A 23,070-nucleotide genomic window follows, 5' to 3' on the forward strand; every position below is an offset into this window, starting at 1 on the left:
TGTAACAGGCGGCGCGAAGGAAATTGCCGCGTCCGAGGGCTGCCTTAATTGATAATAACGCGCGCGCAGCGCCGAAGCTATCGGGATAATTAATGATACGCTGGCTAACCGCCGCCACGCGGCCGTACCCCCCGCTTTCGTTTTACCTCCTCGCTCCAGCGGCCTAATGAAGGAGAAGAGAGATGAGACGAGAAACAATATCGCGATTCGCGCACCGCGTCGTCTCCTGCAGATAGACCGTATCTCTTTGTTGTGAGGATGCACTGGAAAAAAAAATAGCTTATCAGGCTTCATTCTATTTTTTTCATTATTTAAACCTTTTTAAGTGTCGCGAATTTATTACATATCGTTAATTCGTTTGCGATTGCCAAGCGACAGCCGATAATATGTTTCTCACTTTCTTTATATAAATACGATTACAATAAATTTTTTATTATTGCCATCATTGGTAACGCATTATGTGACATTTGATTGGAGAGATTCAAATTTTTAATGAAAGATGATATCTACAAACAGACATGAAAAATATATGTAATTTTTGGGCGTTTATTGAAAAATCAGAATAAACTATGATATATAATGAATATTTAAAAACGTCTGAGAATATTTCAGAACATATATGGAGTGCTCGAGGGGTCTTTTTGATTTTAAATTTAACTATTCATTGTAAATTTAAAAAATTTTTTTTTTAATTCCACGAAAAAATTGATTTTTAAACAATATTAAATATTAATATTGTAACTGCGGTATTTTGGCATTGATATTTATCAAATATTAATATTAAATATGATATGAATTTCGTAAATATTGTTATTTATTTTGAAATGCCAAATATCTCGCAAACGAATATATCGATGATTCAACCAAGTTGTACATTTTTAATTAGCCTAATTTTTTTTAATGTTCTACATACATTTTAAATTACGATAACCTTATACTTCTCTGGAGTTTACAATTGTATAATGAAAGCTTAGTGCGCGCCCTTCAAGATATTTTGTTTAAATTGCCCGGTCTCAAGCTTATCTGAAAATAAAATAGCTCTGCACTTATTTTAACGATCGAAAAAAAGTACCGTAATGATATTTCATGAACGTGCAAAATTGAATTCAACTCGCCGCGAAATTATCGCGGTCTTGTGAAGAATAGGTAAATTAAAGAAGATTTTCTTTGGAAAATATACAAACTTAAAATGGTGAAAATTTGTTTTGGAAAGTTTACCATTAATATCCGTTATTCACCCGTTATTTTTCGATGGCTACGCGAAAGGAAATGAATTGTTTACGTACGCGAGTAAACGTGCGCTGCACAAAATCCAGAAAGTGGAGTGATCAATAAATGTATTTATTTACGCTGAAAATTGTGGTATTGAAAACGGTTGTTGTGTTTCGTATACATACAGTTGAAACCGCTGTACGCTTTTACACTGATTAATCTAATAGTTGATAGGCACGTACGAAACTTGACATCAGCTTTGATATTAATAGATATAACATAACATATAACGATATTAATAAATTAAACGCTTTGTTCAGCGTATAGCGCAAAAGAATTATTTGCTTAGATAAATAAATAATTAATTAATGAAAAATAAATGAAAAATATTACAGTGAGCTAAAGACTGATATATTTAAATTATATTTTTTTAAATAAAATTAAAGGATAATTTCTCAAATCTCGATGGCAAAACACAACGAAATATAATACTTGGTAAACAACAATTGTGTAAAGCTATTTTCAGATTCGAGATAGTCTTATAAAATCTTGTTAATGAGTGCGTGATAGTTGCAACGTGATGCGATAGAATTACTTAATTAGTAACAGTATCAGACTTGTGTACTGAAATATTGAAAAAACTATCACGGAACACAGCATCATTTAAGTTAACGGACTGGCGCTGTTTTGCGTTTCGCGGTTTCGGTCGTTGGAAGCATCGCTCCCGGGATCCATCACGGTCAACGCGCGGCTCGCGCGCTCCTGTCGAATTCGCGGCGGCGAATGAATCTTACCGCGACTCTCCGAGAAGGGACTGCGAGAGAAAAAAGCCAGCACTGCCAAGAGTGCCAGCAGCCGCGGTGAGGCCAGCGGCGCGCGAGCGAGGCAGTTTTTTTTCGACGTTCCCCGCGCGTTCTTTTCCGCGAGCCGCGAGCGCATAGCGCGCGCTCTCGCGCATCAGAATTCGCTTGCCTCAGCCTTCCACACTCCACACTCGTCGGAACTTCCGATCGGCGCGGAGCCTTTCGCTCGCGCGCTCACGTGCAAGTTCACGATTAACGACGTAATTGTTAGCGCCTCGCCGGCGCTGTTACGTCGGCGCTGATGTAACAGCGCGTGCAGCATGCCTTCCTAACGTCACGGACCATAACGAACGCCGGCGAATCGCGGATGACAACAACGTACAAGGAGGACGAAGACGTTGAGAATGACGACGAGAATTGCATCGATCGCGTTGCCGTTTCGTAAAAATTAATTTAACACCGTGGACGTTTTACTGGACGAGTCAAGTTTATACGCATGGCATGTTGAACGAACTGCGATTTAAAATTTTATATATTACGAGAAGAGCGCGAGTCTGTGGCAAAATACATATACATGGTCCGTTTTTTATATTTATAAATTGAATTTAATTTAAATATATTAAATTGTACTTTAATAAGTATAGGAGAGGTAGATAAAAGATTTACTCATATTAAAGTTTACAATAATAGTGAGCTATCTCCATTCATACTCTTTGTATTTATTTATCTTTAAAGCCCATCTTTATGCAATAAATTATTATTATTCTTATTAAGTTTAAATTCGTTATAGGAAAGTTCCTGTAGTTCCAGAGAGTAAAAAAATTATAGTTATATTGTGATTTACATATTTAGTTGTAGATAATAATAAAATAATATATGCATTATATATTTTAATAAAATATATTAAATAATTTAATATTAATTTTTAATAATAATATAATAACGTCAAAATTTTGTAGCTAAAAATGCGAATTAAAAGCAAGAGGTAGTGCTCGCGATTATTGCACGAGGAATCCTTTTGATGGGTTTAAATGATGAATATACAATGTGTATCAGTATGTAACGAGGATAAACGATTTATTTCGGCGATAGTAAAATAAAACCGGCGCGGCGTGCGCACTCAAGTTAAACGACGGGGCAGGCATGCGAAAAATAACGGAAGGCAATTTCTTCGCTCCCGAGTGGACTAGGTACTATACGCGCGTTTCGAGAATGCGTGACACCGCATCGTGCTCTATCAGTCACTCGCAGTCAGTGACAAGTACGGTAAAGTCCGCGGTGCGAATGTTCGGCGACGGGACCGTCATTCTCACTTTTTACGGGAGCACATGACGTCGATAAGCACTTAATCCACCATTCCATGTAGCGATATATCACATCTCCGGGGAAGAGCGTCCTGTCACAACACAAAAGAGTCAATTTTCGCAAAATGAGGCCACAATTACAAAAAGAAAAAAAACGTAGCGAACAGATAAAATTTTATCACGGCGTAAATTTCAGTGAAGAAGAGGAGACGAGAGAAAGTCTGTAATCTCGATTTTTCTTTGTTCTTTTCGAAAAGTTTTCGACTCTTCTTTCTTCCTTTCGAGATAAGATATGTCTAATGTGAGTAGTTGAGCATCTATCTCAAATTATCTACATTTCATTGTCGCTACGGGGTTGCAATAAAATTTAAATTTTATTATTCAACGAAAAGGAGAAAACAAAATATTTGAACAGTTGAAGGAATTTCTGTTAAAACTTCCTCCTCTTTCGTTCTTCTCACTCTGCTCAATATAATATTCTACAATCGATGAGGCAAATATTGACCCAGAATCATCCAGGGAGGAGAAGTCAATAACCGGTTAAGCAATTCGTCTATTATGCGTGTCAGAATCGCATAATATTTCGCGACTCGCTGGTTCCGCTGGTCTTCTCAAACCAGACCGAAATGCATTCACAAGCGGAGGCAACGGAAATTGTTGAAATTCTTTTGCGACTATATAGATCAGTCTCGTAACTTGATTTAACGTTGGCAGCAAGATGCCATAATCATAAACCATAATAACCGCTTCTCATAAAATAAGCTAAAAAGATGAAGCGGCGCCGTATGCTTAGAAATATACACGTTTTTCTCACTCGCGCCCAATGGAAAATCCGCTTCTAGCTGTGTTCTTAAGCGAAATATTATTAATATCTTGTTATTTTTTCCGGTCGCTATTGTAAATGAGATGTAATAAATATTCGCGTCATTCAGAACGGAAGTCCCGTGTGAAAAATTATAAATCGTAAATCACAATATATTATCTCGAGACAAAATTAAACTTATATATGCAGCGATAACGAGTGTCCACCTTTTTATTCTTTCGATCAGTAAATTTCACGCTGTCACATTACCTTATTCTAAAGGGGTAACAGATTCATCAAATTTCTGGATACAAAAATACAGGTGGAAACTAGACGAATCGTTTGATAAAGGGAAATAGAACGCGGAAATCATCAAGCGATGAAAACACCCCGTATACAAAATTGAACGAGATTAGGATGGTCGCGTATACGACTTAAGGAGCCCCCCCGACGTGTCCTCGGAAACTAGGACGTCTGGTCATTCTCGGGTCAGATCCTTCTGGTCCGAGGAAGCCAAGAAATCGCGGTGTTCGCGCGCGTTATTCGAGGCCGTCGCTGGACGAGCGCGCGAGCGGCATGAAGCGAGGATGGTCGTTAGTGGAGGCACCGAGCATGCATTAACAGTACTCCGGACGGGCCCGGTGCGCGGCGGCGGTGGTGTTCTCTTGGTTCCCCGGTTTCTGCCATAGAGCGCCGCGCGGCCCCTTCTCGTCGGGGGACGACGCGGTGTGCCCGGCTGGATAATACACCGGGGGGGGGGGGAAAGGAGTCCTCCGCGTGCCCCGGCACGATACACGCGCCTTCAGTCCATCGAGGGTCTTCGTCAAAATTGCATCCCTTTGCCGGCGGCGCGTCCCCCGGTTCCGGAAAGAGTGTCTCGAGTGTACTCTGGTAAACATTTCTCGAGTTAACGAGGGGAAGTGAACGCCGACGACACGTGAGAAAGAACCAAATAGCTCGGCGAGATCATGTGGAGAGTTCTGATCGCCGGATTTTGCACGGTGAGTCGGTTCGAATGGCGGCGCGCGGGGTTAATTTGTGTCGATAATATCGCGAATATCTTCATCTGATGACGTTATAGAAGTAAAAGATTTGTTTATGCCGGTTATATGTAGCTCTGATTTCCTTTCTTTCTGTATCGATGACACGGGAAAAGAAATTTAAGAAACCTGTCAGATAAATTGTTAGACGTTTTATTGAAAGGTGAAACGGAGTTGACCAGCCCTAAGTCTAACGCATCAGCTCTAATTGTAAGTCTAATCAGCCTTGTTAGTTTTGATATATTTGCATCGTTTTAATTAGAGCTCTCTAGAAGATACAAATAAAGTAAATAAGATAAGATAAGATAAAGTAGGAATAAAATAGAATCTATCGAAATTGTGTAACACTTGTTCTAATTATTATTTGAAAACAGTCTAGCAATAATACTAAATTAGTATAAGTGTAAATAAATTAGAGTTAGTATAAGTTATAAATGCATATAAGAGTTATTTATTAAATATATAGAATTCTTATATTTTAGTTACAAATTATGCTAATTTAGAAATATTACTACATCGTTTTCAAATAATAATGTATAAGAACAAATATTACACAATTTTAATAAAATTTATTTACATTCTTTTTAAATATATAAAATACATTTTATACATATAAAGTATATGTATAAGTATATTATAATATATTAAAGCTATATACACTCTTATTATTTATTTAAAGTACTTTGAAAGTGCGCGCGCTTCCGTGATATTGGAGATTCGCGAGCTTCTTTCGAAGTAGCGAGTTACTGGTTATTTGATTTGCACCGTTCCGCTACATAAATTTGTCATGAGGTACACGAAAGGCTTAGCGCAAATTCTCTTTTTTAAGGTTTTGCGAAAGTAAATCTATAGTTCATTCCTCAAGTTTTAAGATAAATTATTTAATTTTACTTTTATCAATTTAAAATTAATTTTCATTTAACGCTCTCTTAAACAACTCGGCTTAAATCATATTGAAGAACTAAACTCTTCAATTTTTCATTGAAAAAAAAAAAATAAAATTTCGACATCCAGTCAAATTTAAATTCCCAGTCGAGAATTCTTACTTGTCTCGCCCTTTCGCCCATCCGACTTGGATGTTAAAGCACGTCCCGCAATCTTTATCGACGGTGAAGGACGGTTTTTCGACGACTCTTGCGGATAAATCAGGTCGATCGTGGATGATGGACGACCGCTAGATTTCCATATCGTCCGTTCTCGGTGACTTATGTTTGTTGCGCGGCGCCAGGGGGGTTTGTTTGACATCGCGTGATGACAGTTTGTCACGCAATGAATCTACACAATGTTTAGAAAACGTCGGTTTTATCGAAGAACCGCCGCACTGATCCCTTCTATTGACTCCCGTCAACCGCGAGACACGCAATCTTTTAACAAAAAAAGAAGGCGTCTGGAAATATCGCGTGAAAATTCAGTTCACGATTATGAACGTGTTTACGAACGAGAGTTGCGATTTTCTGTCGATAAAATTTGACATTATCGAAATATATATAGCTGATAGAAAAGGGAGATCTTACCATTATCATGCAGTTATCATCAGTTTTATCTTTCTTTTTACGACATTTAATAACCCTCCTTGCAACTCCCAACTTCAATTTTCTCTATTTATCCGCGTCTGTCGAACTCCACGTCGTTCTTTTTTTCTTTTCACGCGGCAACCCGCCGCGATTTCGAAATTTTCAAAAAAGGTAAAAAAAGGGCGCCAAGTACACGCGTGGTTGTTACCTCGAAAAAAATACCAAGTGGTAGTATCATTAATTTTAATCAAAAATAAATAAAATCTATTCAAACCTATATAGTAGTAGCTTTATTAATTTTTAAACAAAATTATTAAATTATAAAATAAAAATATTTAATTAAAATAAAATAAATAAATTTTTCTTGTAAAAAACTTGGCGCTGCTTTTTTAGAACCTTAAAAAAGCAGCGCCAAGTTTTTTACAAGAAAAATTTATTTATTTTATTTTAATTAAATATTTTTATTTTATAATTTAATAATTTTGTTTAAAAATTAATAAAGCTACTACCACCTAGGTTAGAATAGATTTTATTTATTTTTGAATAAAATTAATGATACTACCACTTGGGTTTTTTTTCGAGGTAACAACCACGCGTGTACTTGGCGCCCTTTTTTACCTTTTTTGAAAAAGGTAATTTTGTACTGATATCATGCGTTTTGTAGTGTTACGCATCCTCTTCTAAAAAGGGCATGTCATCTATACGATCTATCGAATCTGTCGAAATATTGTTGTCGCTTTTCCGCTTTTCTCGTCCTGCTGCCGAGAGAGAGATCATCCTATAAATACTAAATAAATTATATACATGTATAATATAAATATAAATAATTTTAATTACACACACACACACACACACACACACACACACACACACACACACACACACACACACACACACACACACACACACACTATCTGTCACGTATACTATGTTTACGCGAGCGTTTTACTTCCGTAGTAACTTATACGATAATTCCTCCACGTAAATGGAGATTCTGTAGCAACTTATGATAATTCATCCCGCGTAAACGAGTAATGCCGGGATTACGATGAATTTAACGTAACGGGACGCGACGGACGCGAAGTAACGTAACGTAAACTTAAGAAATTACGATCGCCGTAACGTGAAGCAGCGTGCATTTCAGAAATGATTTGACAGCTTGGTATGAATAGAAGGTTAAGATTAAGGTTATCTTTAAATTACGGCGATCGTAATTTCTTAAGTTCACGTTACGTTACTTCGCGTCCGTCGCGTCCCGTTACGTTAAATTCATCGTAATCCCGGCATAAATTATCGTAAGTTACTACAGAAGTAACGCTCGCGTAAACATACAGTTTGACAACTTTTACAAGGCAGCATATACGTACGTGTTTGTACGATTTTGTAGATACACCTTCCTTCTTAAAGATCTCTCGGCATCAGCTCTTTACGGTCAATACTTATATATATTTCACTATCTGTCACGACGCGGCAACGGTCACGACTATCACACACTTACACTTATCCTTTTCTAGGTTGTAAAAAACTGTCACGCACTGCGACAGTGCACGAGTGCACTCTCGTGTCAAAAATGGGAAAGTGACACACCAGCCGCCATTTTTGTCCGACGTGGACGTTTCTTAAAAAAAAATTTTCCACATTTGGTCTTTGCATTGCAATATCTTCGCTCGTAAGGCACGTAACGAAAAAAAAAGACTCTTATTTATAAATCAAACCCCAAGCTATCAATCGAACCTACTTAGAAGTTGATCCGTTCACTCGTTATTGAGATCTCAAAATCTCGGATACTCGCAACTCATGTGTTCGCGTAAAAGAGTCACGGTGCGTCTCGCTTCGCGCGTACTTGGCGCGAGACACTACCGTGTCTCTTGATATCTGCCGATAATGACAATCTCAATTAATTTCCGTTGGCGAAACAGGCCACACCGCGCGCGCGCGGCCTCGGAAGATATTTCGTTCTAAAGAAATGATCGGTTTTCATTTTAACTGGGACGACGCGCAGGGCGGGAACGATCGTTCCCTCACGCGATACTCCATTTTGCGAAAAACCCGAGCGCGTTCGATGTATTTCTATATTACGCCATTAAATCATGCCGCGTCGAAAATAATGCGCCCGCCGCGGCGTCGACGCGCTCTACTGCGTCGATCCACTTTAATTTCCCAAACCCCCCCGAAAGCGCGCGAAAGAGAGAAAAGGAAAAAGGGGCGAGTACACGAGAGTGTGGAGGTCGCGCGCGGTGGCTTCGCCGAGGATAATTAAAAATGCACCCTATTAATACGTGACATTCGAGGCGACGAAATACGATAACGGGGCAATTTAAAGCGAATCGCACGACCGGCTGCGCCGATATACGTTTGATACATTTGAAATATTAATGGCTTCCCCAAATGACGAAATAATTAAATTGTGTCGGACATCTCTCCCCGCGATGGGGTACGCGGCAACTAATTTCGCCACGTGAAACGCGATATGTCGGAATACTTTAACACACACGTGCGCACGAAAGTATCAAGAGGATTATGTATATCGTCATAATTCCTTCGTGTAAACGGTTTCATGCCACGTATCGCGCGCGCGGTCATTCTTCCCAATATATACCTGCCTGTGTCACATGCAACATCGCGTAACAATGTGTGCTGGTAGACGCGATAAAAAAGTTCTTTTATAACGGATTTATTGAAAAATATAACGCACGGACGTTTATTTATTCGCGCGTCATCGTCGATCCGCGCGCGCGTTTTACCGAAAACAATTCCCCGTCGCGAAGTTTAACTGAAATTTAACGCGTTCGATTTAAAGTTTAAATTAGAGTTGAAATTAATCCGTTTATAGGTGATTAAAATTCTAATTATGCGCACAATCTGTTCGAGTTTGGCAACACAAAGGTGTCGTTGTATCCGACGATATAACCGATATAACGTTTACGCGACGATTGAATACTCGATGAGTTGGTTATAGGTGCCAAAAATGTGTAAATCTTGAAAAATATTGTTTCTGAATAATATTCCGTTCTTCTAGAGAAAGTATAAAGAGAATTTATCCTTATATTTTTACCCTACAATAATATATCCTCATCAAGGGAATTAATATTTTACGATTCTACTTGCCAGGGTATCTCTTTGTGAAGAAAAGGTCTCTGAAGAAATAATACTTGTAAATTTTTTACGTTGATTGTGGGTTATTAATAACGCGCTAACTAATGCTTTGTGAAAAAGTCTATATAATTATTACAAGCTTACCACCTTATTATATATCCACGATTCATTTTTCTATTAAAAATCGATCTTTTCTGGCTCTGGAATGTTTTCTGACTGCGTTCCGTTCTGAGAAACGTCTTATCTCTCAATGAACCCCGTTCAATACGCAACAATTTTATTATCTTTAATACAGTTACTCCTTGACAGCTTTATTTCATTTTTATGGGCCTATCTCTCCGCCCGTCTGTTTCTCTCTTTCTCTTCTCTCCTTGATTGCCAATAAAATTCTTTCGATACAGTAACACATTTCGGTACGTTTCGCGTTTTACATCCTTTAATTAACGTGCTTTTATATCGTCAAATTCCAGGCCGTTTCGGCGGTTTATTTGGCAGGTAGGTTTGTCTCTCGCGCATCGTAAGGTTTAACTGTACACCGAATTGTAACCGGTGACAAGAGCGGCGCCGATGCCGTGGATGAACGAGTCGCGGGACTAAAGTGGCATTAAAAAAAAACCGGGATTTATGGAGTCATAAAGAGAAGGTTTGCGGTTCTCCTCGGATGAGACCGAAATAAAAGGCCGGCGGACTGTCCGTCTCTGCCTGGCCAATCGCAGCCGCTTCGTCTCGCGTGGCAGATTTCGAGCTATATTCCTATTCTTTATTCCCGTTACGTTTTGCTCATCCCTCGATGAAAAACAAAATCGTATATGTCGCTTTTCGATCGATTTGCTTTAAAACAGATTAATGTGAGCGTGTACTCGATTTATTCTAGAAGTCGCAACTTTAATTTCAATGATGGAATTTTTCACACAGTGTCGATTTGAATATTTTGTAAGGAATCATCGGAAAGTATCACGTATCACTGAACAATATTTTTATAAAATAGATATATGTATCATAAAACTAGTATTGTTACATACTTATATTTAATTGTTCTTTTTAATTTACGCGCGTGTTTCTCTTATCTAATAATTTTTATGTAATGAGGAGAAAGTGTTAAAGTACACCTGAAAAAACACATATCTGACCTATATATTTGAGTGTATTAAGTAACTGTGAAATTTTGTAACGTACGTCTCAGGAGAAATATGATAATATTAAGAAAATGGTCCGCGGTAGCGGATGTAATGTGCAAAAATCCGGGGAATTCGCATTTTAATTTATCACTACCAATCACTTGGCTCTCAGCTTAATTCCAAGTTCCTCCCAGGTCCTCCCTCCCCCATCTTGCAAATTTCTCGAGCTATCATATCGACACGCGTAATCACTCGATCGACTTCCCGACGAGAGTCGCGCAATTCCTATCAATTCCGGACCAAGTTCGTCGAGAGAACAGCGCCAGCGTCTCGATGAAAGTTTGTTCGTTGAAAGACGTAATGCGCGCACACGAAACCGGACGCTCGACACCTAAATATTTCGATCAAGCGAGTTGCTTGTCGTCGAAGCCATTAGGAATATTGACTGCGCCTGCATCGCCAAGAGTTTCCGAATATTAATGGCCGACAATCGTCGATCGCTTTATTTGAATATTCTACTCTCGCATTCCCCCGACGTTTATTTGATAGATTTAGCCGATTTAGCGAATAAGTCAAATCGTCCGCATCGTCATTTATTTTTTCCTTTACAAAGGTAATTGTTATAACAACGAAAGAGATTTGAAAAAACAGCGAAATACCTACAAGGAATTTTAACTAATTTAATTAAGCCGTATTTTATACTCAAAAGTATAAACGGTAAACCGAATTTATAGAATTAACATAAGTTTGTGAGTTTTTATGCTTCATATTCAGTTTTTAGAGTGGAGAATCTTTTATTAAGATTCTAAATATATCTAAAATCATGTTATAAATTTCTGAAAGAAAAGTTTAATTTATAAAAAGTTTGCGAATTTTTAACACTCGCAAAATAACTACTATCTTTCGTTAAAGCGTATTCTTTACGAGGATTAAAGTCTGTAATTGATTCCCTAAAGTTAGGATTAAGTTGAAAAGTAAGGATTAATCACTTTGATTCTTTTCCCACTTGCTCTTACGAATCTCTTTCCTTTTACCATATATATTTTAATTCTTTAATTAAAAAAAAAGAGAAAGTGCCATTTCCAACTGTTCACGTAATCCGCATGTTACGTTTCGTCTTTAATGAATTTTTAATCAAAGACGTTTTTCAGTTTTAGAGAATCGTTACCTCAAACGGGATGAGCATCGTGAATTCGATAAATGCGAAAGCGCAAATGTAAATTTGCAGCGCTTGGTATAGTTGATATTTTCACGTCGCAAAGCACCTGCCGCGAATTATCATTTATTTCAGTAGTTTTAATTTTATTAGCACATGTAATAGAGCTTTGTTAAACGCTCCATTACATTGTTAAATGCGACAAAAGCTGTGAAATGCAAAAACACCGTTATAATTTGTTAATGGAAAAGATATAATAGGGATTTTAATAATCTCGTAGGCAAATAGATTATGAAGAGATGTAATTGGCGCAATACGCTTCTAACAATATTCATTGCATATTGCGCAAAATAAAAATGAATAAATTATTAAAGGTGTTTTTAAGAGTTGTATTTATAGTCGTTATCGAATCTTATCTTAAAAGTTTATCAGACGATACTCAGAATAGGAAATAAAACCTAAAAAATAGAAAGTAAAACGTTGACAATCTAATAATCATGTTTAAATTAGAGATTACGACTACTCACAATCATCAACTCAGCAAACTGCGTGCTGAGTATTATCGGCCTTGAAACCCAGTCTCAAGCTAAAGCCTAATAATGCACGTAATATTATTACAAATTATTATTATTGTCAAACGTAATTTTATGGAGATAAGAATCTATAAGTCCAAAGACCTTAAGGGATTTGTGAACCAGCGATTCCAACAATTTGTAATTTCAAATAATATTAATAATTTGTAGGTTCGGCGAAGTGTAAAGCAATTTACACATCTATAGATCTGTGGATTTGCGGATGTAGCGGTGAACCTAGCGATCTATAGCTCGAGCCATCTACGTGTCTACGAATTTAATCTGTCCTAGCTGTCTATGCAACCATGAATTTATAAACCTGATGCATAAACTTTATAGCGATATAAATTTTTTCTATAATATCTACCGTTAAATTTAAAACGTTTTTCAAACTCGGCTAATTCTAACAAACTACTTTTGTGATCGATATAATTTCACAATGTCATTTTATACTCTTATCTTTTAACACATCGATCAAAATGTAAAGAATGTTACCTTACCCCTAAAAGTCTTATATATTAATCAGTAAAAATTGAACTATTTAATAATGTAAAATTGCTTTGATTAAATATTTTAATAGTATATCTTCTTTTTCAAACAATGTCATATTTTTATTCTTAACAGAATGCAATTTAGATTATAGGAAATATTAAAATCGACTTTCTGGGTGTTGATGTTGCAAGTATCTTAATGAATAGCTCGGTGTAATTTATAAATAGCTCCAATAATTAATATGTATCAATAACCAATATATACATAATCAAGTCGAGTCATAATACATATTTTTTGCGGAGTTTTAAAACGAGACGAGTGCGAAACGTAGCTTTCCCGCTTTCAATCAATAATACAATATACTTCTTCGCATCGTCAGCAATCTCTGTCGCTCCGACCGACAGAATCCCTTTAAATTCATACGTACGCGCTAGAAACCCGATCGCGACGAACACGCCTATACGGTGGTAAATGCGGATGCGCTCGCGGATCGATCTGATATCCACATGAATCGGTATGATTGCGAGCGGATCTCGAAAAATACGGCCTAACCGTGACCCGTACGATGAGCACGGGCAATGTACTACGGCAGAGACGCTCGTGTAATATATAAATGTGTATGGTGCACATAACGAATATCTTACGCGGCCACCAGAGCGTTTCCTTACACCGTTAACCGTATATCGAAGTGGGTTCTCGGTTCTGGTCGCGTGCTGGTCACCTTGTTCCTTACCAATGGCAACGTAATGGCGTTGTAAATGTCGTCGGCACCGAGGTCGTCCCCGAGACTCACCGTGCAGGTCGCCTTTTCATCGGCGATAATTAATGCGAGCGTGTGTGTGTGTCGTCGCGAGCGACGAAAGGCGGACGTCCCGGGTATCGTAACGTAGATTAATTGGACGCTTAATCGCTTTTATTGTATCGCGTATACTTCTCTCGCGGAGAGAGAGAGAGGCCCCCGGAAGTATAAACGTATATTCCATTCTATATTTTGCGCCTTATGCAAGGCAAACGACCGAGGCAGCCCGCGCGCAATACATATAAAGTACCAATAAAGAGGCGATTAAAGGGAAATAATTATTCGCACATTCGCGTTGCTCGTGTAGGTGTGCTGGGGAGTTTAAGTGAAATAATTGAAACTCTTGAATAAATGCGACGGTATATGTACCAACGATAAAATCGATAATTGTCCGTTGTATATAAGTTGCCGTTATTCTTTCAAGTATTGTAGCATAGCTGAAGACAAATTGCAACGAGTCTCGGGCGATTTTTCACAATGTGACTTGCAGTTGCAAGAGGCATTAGCAACAAATATCTAAATTAAATTTATGTCCAATGCAAGAATTTTCGTACAGAATATATAGAATTTAATTTTGCCTCAGTGGTCGAATTGGTAAAAATGTCATCACTGGTTGAAGATAAGTATAAACTTGAACCTTAGTCTGATAATTTTTCACAATAAATTCTTTACAGTGATTTAAAAGGGATGCTTATATTAACATCAAAAGTTAAATCGATTTAAATATGTGGATTTATTGTTCTAACAAAAAGTTATGTTTTAAGACCGAATAAATAATCGACGCGCAGTTTACTAAGATGAAAAAAGTATACAAAATTTACACCTATCCAGCCCAACCGAAAATGGCGCCTTCTCTAATTAATTGTAGAATTTAATTGTTAATATTATATAAAATATTAAAAGTTATGATATTTTATAATGTCATAACATTTATAAAATATTATACATATATACATTATACCTACATATAATATTATAATATTTTTAATGTTGTTAGAAACTAATAAGGAACAAATACAGATTACAGAGATTAGGGATAAATATAAATTAAAATCTTATTATCTATTTCCGAAACATAATCCATAAAAGAGCTGCCCCTTTCAATATTTCACAATTTAATAAATATAATCGCTATCTCAATAAGTTTTATTTTTTAACTGAAAATCCTCTTCTCCTGCAATTAGATTTAAATAACCAATTCGCCTTGAACGTTTCATACGACGATTCCAGTCCGTATTACTCCTGACCCCATATTCGCGCCGCTCTCGCGGAAAGAAATTCAAATCGATTAAAGCGTTTATGCAATTTTGGTAAACCAGGGCAACGGGGTTTCTTCTAAGAAGAAAGTAAATCTGGTTAAAATTGAAAATAATGCGCGATCCGCTATAGTGCCGCGAGCGCGACTGAACGGCAGTAAATTGCCGTGGAAAAAAAGGATGTTAGCTGCATAACAGTTATAAAATAATACGGTTGTTAGGTTTTAGCCGCTATATTTATGGAAGTTCACTCCATGAACGTAATTCGCTATTCTGTTTACGAGCCGAACGCGCGTACGTTATCGCTCTGTTCTATACTTATCATACGGTACTATTTGCTCTACGAGACGTTCTGCTGTAACGTCGTTTTAGCTTCATCATCATCCAAGTTTTCAGTCCGAGGACTGGTTGGACGCGTATCTCCATTTTTTCCTATCTTGAACTAAACCTATACGCATTTTCTTGAAAGTAGAGCATCCTATGTCTTTGACTATTTGTGAACAACAATCTAATCTGAGTCTATTTCTACCTCTCTTTCCTATCTCCGCCTTCAATATATCGCAAATTAATCCTTCATGTCTCAGCAGGTTTCCTATCTCTCTTACTCTTTATTGTTTTCCATACACCTACTTCTCTTTGGGGACACCCCCTCCCCCCGAAGTAATCCTCTTCCGGAGATATCCGACCGGGGGACTATTTTACCTCTGGAATCTTTTACTCCAGAAGATGCCATCATTATTAGATACGTTATATTAGGGATAAGTACATTAATGGTGATAGTTTCCCGTTGCCTTTCACATCGCAGCCGCCTAATCAGTTGATTGGCGTCTATGAGTGTTCAGTATCGGACCTGTCGAGAATTCTGTCCAGCCCCGATAGTGACTTAGCTAGCTGTTGTCCCTATATATACTTGTTCTTTTAGTCGCCTCTTACGACAGGCAGAACATACCATGGGACTATTCTATACACCCCGGTCCCATACGGGGTTGGCGTCATCAGGTCGAAAGTAATTAACCTCTCGCGAAAAGTGCTCTTTTAAAATGTTGTTTCCTGATCGAATAAACCTGGCAACGATGAATTCACGACGTCGTATTGTCTCAACGAGACCAAGAACGTATGCTAAGGGATAAAATAGTTTAATTCCATTAAAATGCAGCGCGGAACGTTCCCTTCCCAATTACAACCGATCGTTAAGACGATAGTGCAAAGGTCGAAAGAGAGAGGACGGCGCACGATGGATCGAGTAAAATAAATTGTCGGACATAATTTCAAAAAGAAAGAGACTGAGAAACGTTAAAACGCTGCTTCGGGGCATCGTTCGGGAGGACGACAGAATAATCGCGCGCGACTGGGCCGCGACAGTTTCAAGAAGAGACCGTGGAAACGGTCGCGCCCGTGGGATGAGAAGCGGCACGTCACTCCCGCCGTGCCGCGATGCCGCCCTGAAATCTCTTCCGCCGCCGCCGCCCTCTCGTCCTCCGATCGCCGAATGATCATCTCTTTGACTCGGGCGTTTCAGGTCGCCGCCGCCGTTGCCCAGGATTACGAGGTATCGGACATTCAGTGCAGCGGCGCGGGATCGGCGGCCGATCTCCTGACAGCGAAGATCAAAAGGCCGGTCGGCTTCAGAGGCGCGCCGCTCTTCGCGGACGACAGATCGGCGAATCCGCTCGCCGACATTCACTGCCAGATCAGGCCGGACCCGAACGATCCGCAGGAGGATAACTACTTCCTGAAGGTGACTGACTTCTCCCGATGCGGCATCCTCAAGAGAAACGTGAGTCATCGAGAGCGATCGGGCGAGTTACGCGGAACGCGATTTTTACGGGGTCCGCTCCGTTTCCCCCCCCCCGGCCCCCGTTCGGAACTTGTAGCTGACGTCGCACAAACGGAACAGCCTTTACGGATCGCGATCGGTCGATAGCGTTTCTAATTCGCAATTGATTCCCTCTCATGAGTCTCGGGAGCTATAATACTGCTATCGCGTATATACATATACCAGCGAAACGCTTTGTGCGTCCAATCGGATCGTATCAGGCATCGGATGCCGTTATAATATTTCGAGAAGCGATCAGAAGCGATAGCTAACGCTCGAATTAGCCCGCTGGTTGGTAAATACGTCCGAGTTTAACTGCACCGTTCGTATAATTCCGCGCTTCGCGGCTACGAACGTCCTACATTTTGAGCGCTCGGCGCGGCGCATCTCGCGGGACATCCTTGTAAAAATTGGACCGTGTAACTCGCAAAAATCACGTTATTAATCAATTCTCTTGTGCAACGAGCTGTTATCATCGCGATTGATCCCCCACCACAGGGATTCATCCACTTGCGGGTGTGGTTCCCCGCCTTTCCCGGCGTGGTGATGCTGGCCGACCAAGAGCTGATCCTGATGTGCCGACCGCCCGAGCCGACGCTGCTCAGGCACAAGGCTGCCGGTTTCGCCGGCACTTTGTAAGTCACACGCATTCCGCGTATAAGTATATATATATATATATATATATATATATATATATGTATAATCTTCGTCGAAATCTCGCGGGTAATGGACGAGCATTATTTCCGCCACGCCACGCCGCGTTCGCGTATCGCGTCCGCCGAGGAGCGGCATTTCTGCGCGAGTTCCTGCCTCGAGAAGAAACGGTTATCCGCTTATTTAATTATCATATTTCATAATAGCGATGCAGACGTACCGAGCGCCGTCAAAAGCAGGAAGCTTGAACGTATCATAATTGTCTTTTATCCTTTGCTTGGACGATCTATGCGAATAATCGCGGCATCCTAATAAGAACCAAGAATACCTTCGTCTTTCCGCGATGAAAAACTGAAGAGGACACGATTGTTCATATAAATTAATCATTTGAAACGTTAAGGAGAGTGATATAGGTATTTTTAATTTATATATGTAAATGGGAGAGATTTGTGGCAAAAGTGTAGAATTAACGATAGCTGATATAACAGCAAGAGAAAACGCAACGTGCTGAAGCGACGACGCGCGTCTGCTTTAAAGGGTTAATCGTTTCAGTCCGCACGGCGCCAGAGTGTCCGGAGTGGTGGAGGAGACGCCGGGCCGGCTCGAGTACGAGGTGGCCCTTTATCGCGAGGCGACCGGCAACGTGTCCGATAATTCGCAGACGGTCGATCAGGCGGTGCCGATCGGCACGAAGCTGCAGCTGCGCGCCCGCATCAGCCCGGACAGCGCCTGGGGATACATCAAGCTGCTGGAGGTGACGGTCAGTCCCGATCCAGATCAACCCCACGCTTCCGGTAGCGTCGTGCTCGTGAAGGATGGCTGCAGGAATCGCGATTTTGCGTCCATCATTCCGCATCAGCCGGCGAGGTACCGCGAGCGCAAGAACGAGGTCTTTCTCGACTTCGAGGCATTCCTGCTGAGCTCGATGAGAGAGCGTTCCACCCTTTGGATTCACTCGCAGATAAAAGCGTGCATGGAGCCGCAGGACTGTCAACCGGTAAGCGATAACGATTTTCGATATGATTTATTGATAACAACTGAAACAGAACCGTTATGTTGTGTGTGTACAATCAATTAAAGAGAAAAACACCATTTACCAGATAATAAAATTTTAATGTATATTTACCTTAAGTTTGTAATCTATATTTGTTTTTTGTTAGTTTTATATTAACAATAAAATTCTAAAATTAATTAGAAAACATGCCATTTTCGGTCGGGCTGGATTTTGATAGCCTAATTATAATATTTCTGTGTAAATTTTATACATATAACTTTTCCAAACTCAGTAAACTGCGTGACGATTTTTTGCCGGTTTTTAAAGAACAGCTCTTTTTCACAGCAATAATCGATTTAAATTTTGGTATTAATAAACATCTGTGTTAAATTGCAGGTTAATAAGCACCTTTATTAACCAGATTTGAACCTAGCTGAGGTGATATTTTTCGCAATAAATTCTTTGTGATTTAATAAGGAATGCTTATTGGGGTATCAAAATTTAAATCGATTATTTATCGATTTAAGTATGTGGGTTTACTGTTCCAACAAAAAAGGGCTGTAATAATGTTTTCCTCTATAATTAATTTTCATTGAATACTTCGTGGGATATGACGAGTGCCAGAGTGGTGTCTTGAAATTGTTGGCCGTAGGAAATCTCGTTTGCTAATGATATTTAAAAACTGGAGTAATTTATAATAATGCTTTATTTTTGTTTTAATTATCTTTTTATATAATCAACAAGCTTAAATCTGGCTATCTATCCACTTACATTAATTAATTAATCAATTAATCTTAATTAATCTAGTTATATCCATTTCGTACTAATTCTAAGACATCTTTATAGAATATATCTGAATTTACAACAAAATATCGTAAAATTCTAAGCAGTTCAGAATTTATTTTTATTATTAGTAACGCGTAGACTCATATCATATCCCATCAGCCCAGCTATTTCTTAAATATTATTCAACAGAAAAATAGACATTTTTATTTTTAATTAGCGCCATAATTATTAAATTGATTATCAATTTAATTACGTGTGCTATTTCGGCTTTAGCTTGAGACTATGTTTCAAGACCGATATTACTCGGCGCGGCGGCGCGCAATTTGCTGAGCTGGAAAAAAATGTATACACAAAAATATTATTGGACACAAAGATTCAGCCCGACCGTAAAAGGCATGTTTCTATTACTTTCTTTTTTCATTTTTAGCTAAATAAAACACTGAACAAGAGTCTGTCCGTTAAAGTTTAAAACTGCAGTTAACACACAACAAAAAATATATTTTTTTATAAGTGTATAATATAGTCAAAGATAATTATGCTGCATAACTCGCTCTGCAATACGATGCGTGTTACATACTGGACATACTGTCTACGTATTACATACTAGAATGAAATCATTTTAGCGAAACTCATCTATATTTGAATGCATTAAATGTACCGGCATGTTTCACGTCGGTAAAATTTATGACAGAAAGAAAACGCGATAGTTTTGAAATATACATAGCATGTATGATGTGCATACAAAAATCCATTTTTACAACGGATGTAGGCGTGACATTCAACGTCAAAGATATCATCGAGATCGAGGTACAAGAAATTAACTATCTGAAATGTGGAAAAATCTCTTGCTTATGAATCTTACATAAGACGATTCGTAGGTCGGTAAATCTAGAAGTCGCGATGGAAGAGATATAAATTGCCGTAGCCACAGACATTATCTGTGTCGACAGCATGTTATTTATGTATATTTCATTCTATCATTTCAATCTCTATACTTCAACCTACATCTATATTACATCGCCTACGTTACATTAATTAATTCAAATTTGTTCATTTTAATTGTTACAGTAACCTTCCGCGACTTATCGAGACTTTCTAATTAAATACGGCAAATGCCTGTTATCTATCGCGTATTATGCCATAGCCCTTTATTTTCACAGGACTTCTGTCTCGATCTTTTCGAACCTTCGGGACACGGGAAAAAGAGGAAGAGAGCCGTCGAGGCGAATGTGGAAGTATTAGGCGAGTTCCTCCCGAAGGTCGAGCGTTTGATCAAAAGGTACAACGACTCCACGCCGTACACGAAGTTCAAAGAAAATATTGAGTATACGGTGATGATGCCGGATGGTAAGCTTCATATTTCTTAATCACAGAGAAATTAAATCCCTTGACTTTGTAATCGAGATTGATCTCTCTGATGTTAATTCTCGCGAGACTCTGCGATAAGATTTACGTGTAACTTAGAGATTAAAATCCGCTCTAGATCAGAAGTCGGCAAAAGATCCATTGTTTTTTGAATGGGGTTCGCGTAATTATTATTTACTAATTTTTACGCTAAATTCGAAATTCAATAATAATTAATTACTATTACATTTTGAATTTCTCGTTTCAAATTAATTATTATATTTAAAATTCGGTCAATAAAAAATATATTTCCTCTTCCGTTATATGACCATACTTGATGATCGTTCTCTTATATGGTTACTAGTTAGCCAGCAAAGTCTAAAATATTTATCCGGCTCTTTATGGGAAAAGTTTATACCAACCTCTGATCTAACGGGAAAAAGCGGGAGGGACATAAGGCGATCGCTATAATTCTAATTAATATTTCCCCTCATTATCGTAGACCTGTACGACAAAGTTACGGCCGGCCTCGAAGGTAGCTGCGGAAATTTTCTCTACGTGGCGACGGGATTGGGTGCTCTACTCGTGTTATCGGCCTTTATCATGTGCTACTTGGCGTCGCGTCTTCACAATCTGTCCTCGACGGTGCAGCAGAACAAGTCCATCGACGAGCTGGTCCGAGACCGCACCAGGAAATATTGCGACACCACGCCCGGTTACACCGGTCGTTCGACCATGCAATAGAGCGACGCGCGATAAGAGAGATACATAAATCACTCGCGCCGAATACTCCTCATCAAGTTGTACGGTGTAACGCGCGCGCATATCGTACAGGGTATAATTAATGTAGGGTTACTTGGAGACCAAGACGTTTATCTGCGAGAAGGAGGGCAATGTCATATCGTTTACGAACCACTTGACTCCTCGCTTCGAAAAGCGCGAGATATTTGTCCCACTTCAGTGGCGATGAGATGTATCCTTAATTAATCTTTCGTCACTGATATGATACGATAGTCGCGTACCGCAACTTCGTCGAGGAGCGATTCCGGCAGCGAGCACTGAATTAACGTTCGGACAAGCGAACGTTGCCGCCCACCGTGGAACGAAATAATAGCTCTCGTAACGAGGAACGCCCGGTGGCAAATGACTGTGCTTCCCGTGTAGAATAAAATAAATTTAACGACGAACGTTCGAGTGAAAGTAAATTGGGAATTCGTGAAAAGAATCTGTCATCGGATTTGAACACAGAACATCTGCTTTGTCTTGCGATGTAGATGCGGTAGACTAGACTTAGGACGTGTTTACGCGCGCGTCTTCATGAGGAAGCACTTTTTTCATTTTTCTACATAAACACAAGAAGCACATAGAGCCTCTCTATCTCTTGCCTAATTTTTCACCTTTTTGATTCTAAGTAAAGACAGCGTTCAAGAAGAACAATTTCTGTTCTGTGTTGTGTGATGTTAATAATGCATCATTTGACTGATTGGTCGAGTCTTGTTATCGAACAGTTAGACGAAGTGAGAAAAATTGCTAAAAATTGAGTTATACTTAATCGCGTTTTTCTCGCGAACCTTATTCGTTTGTTAGTTAACTTGTAATGCACTATTCCCCAAACATTTCGCGCACATCATGCAATTTCCGTCGAAAGTTTCACGATCTGTCTCTCGATATTGCTCAAATACGAAAAAAATTAGTCTCACTACGATGAGTCTCTCAAACGTGCAATGCTATCACGTGACCTGATCATGCGAGCGGATCGCTCGTGTAATAGGATAATAAGAACCTCGCCGAATGCGAAGGAACTCGAACGGGAAAAACATTTGGGGTGGTTGCACGAATTTATCTCACCTTGTAAATAAACACAATTGCGGCTCGCATTTTACAGCATACCTTTTAACAGCGCAGATGTTTTATACGTATATTATTATTACGAGAATCTATATATAATATATCGGAATTAAGTAAAAGATATTTTGGAGGAGGTCTATGACTCTCAAGTTCTGAATCAATAGGGACAAGAATCAATAGGGAGAAAAAAAAGTTGGAAGTTTGAGCGGAGAAAAATTACCTTGTTCGCCGAATTATTATACATTCAGCTGAGTATGTTAAAAAGCATTAATAATATACGCCTGTATTGCATGTTCAATAACTTTGCGTGTCTCTTGAAGTTATCTTATAAGAAAAAAACGCTCGGAAAAAAAAGGGAAGTTTTATATATTTAACAATAATGCTCATACGAGAGAAAGAGAGGGAGTAAAACTAATCGCGAGGACACGATAATCGGTCAGTGAAGGTAACTAAGAAGCGTAGTA

At 38.9% G+C, this 23,070-nt stretch overlaps 1 protein-coding gene across 2 annotated transcripts; it reads left to right on the forward strand.

Moving 5' to 3' along the window:
• The first annotated feature begins 2,981 nt into the window (after positions 1–2,981).
• Positions 2,982–23,025, forward strand: LOC143897468 (uncharacterized). 2 transcript variants are annotated; one of them, XM_077406164.1, is made up of 6 exons: positions 2,982–5,122; positions 16,684–16,941; positions 17,479–17,615; positions 18,172–18,631; positions 20,575–20,761; positions 21,261–23,025. In XM_077406164.1, exons 1-6 carry the CDS (start codon positions 5,090–5,092, stop codon positions 21,500–21,502), a joined length of 1,317 nt encoding a protein of 438 aa, XP_077262290.1. In that variant the 5' UTR covers positions 2,982–5,089; the 3' UTR covers positions 21,503–23,025. The 2 variants fall into 2 exon arrangements, with proteins under 2 accessions (XP_077262290.1, XP_077262291.1); XM_077406165.1 differs by having other exon boundaries at positions 2,985–5,122; positions 18,187–18,631.
• Positions 23,026–23,070: the final 45 nt, after the last annotated feature.

The sequence above is a fragment of the Temnothorax americanus genome, unplaced genomic scaffold, assembly GCF_048541705.1.
Source record: "Temnothorax americanus isolate GAGA-0224 unplaced genomic scaffold, ASM4854170v1 Scaffold20, whole genome shotgun sequence".
Taxonomy (NCBI): Eukaryota; Metazoa; Arthropoda; class Insecta; order Hymenoptera; family Formicidae; genus Temnothorax; species Temnothorax americanus.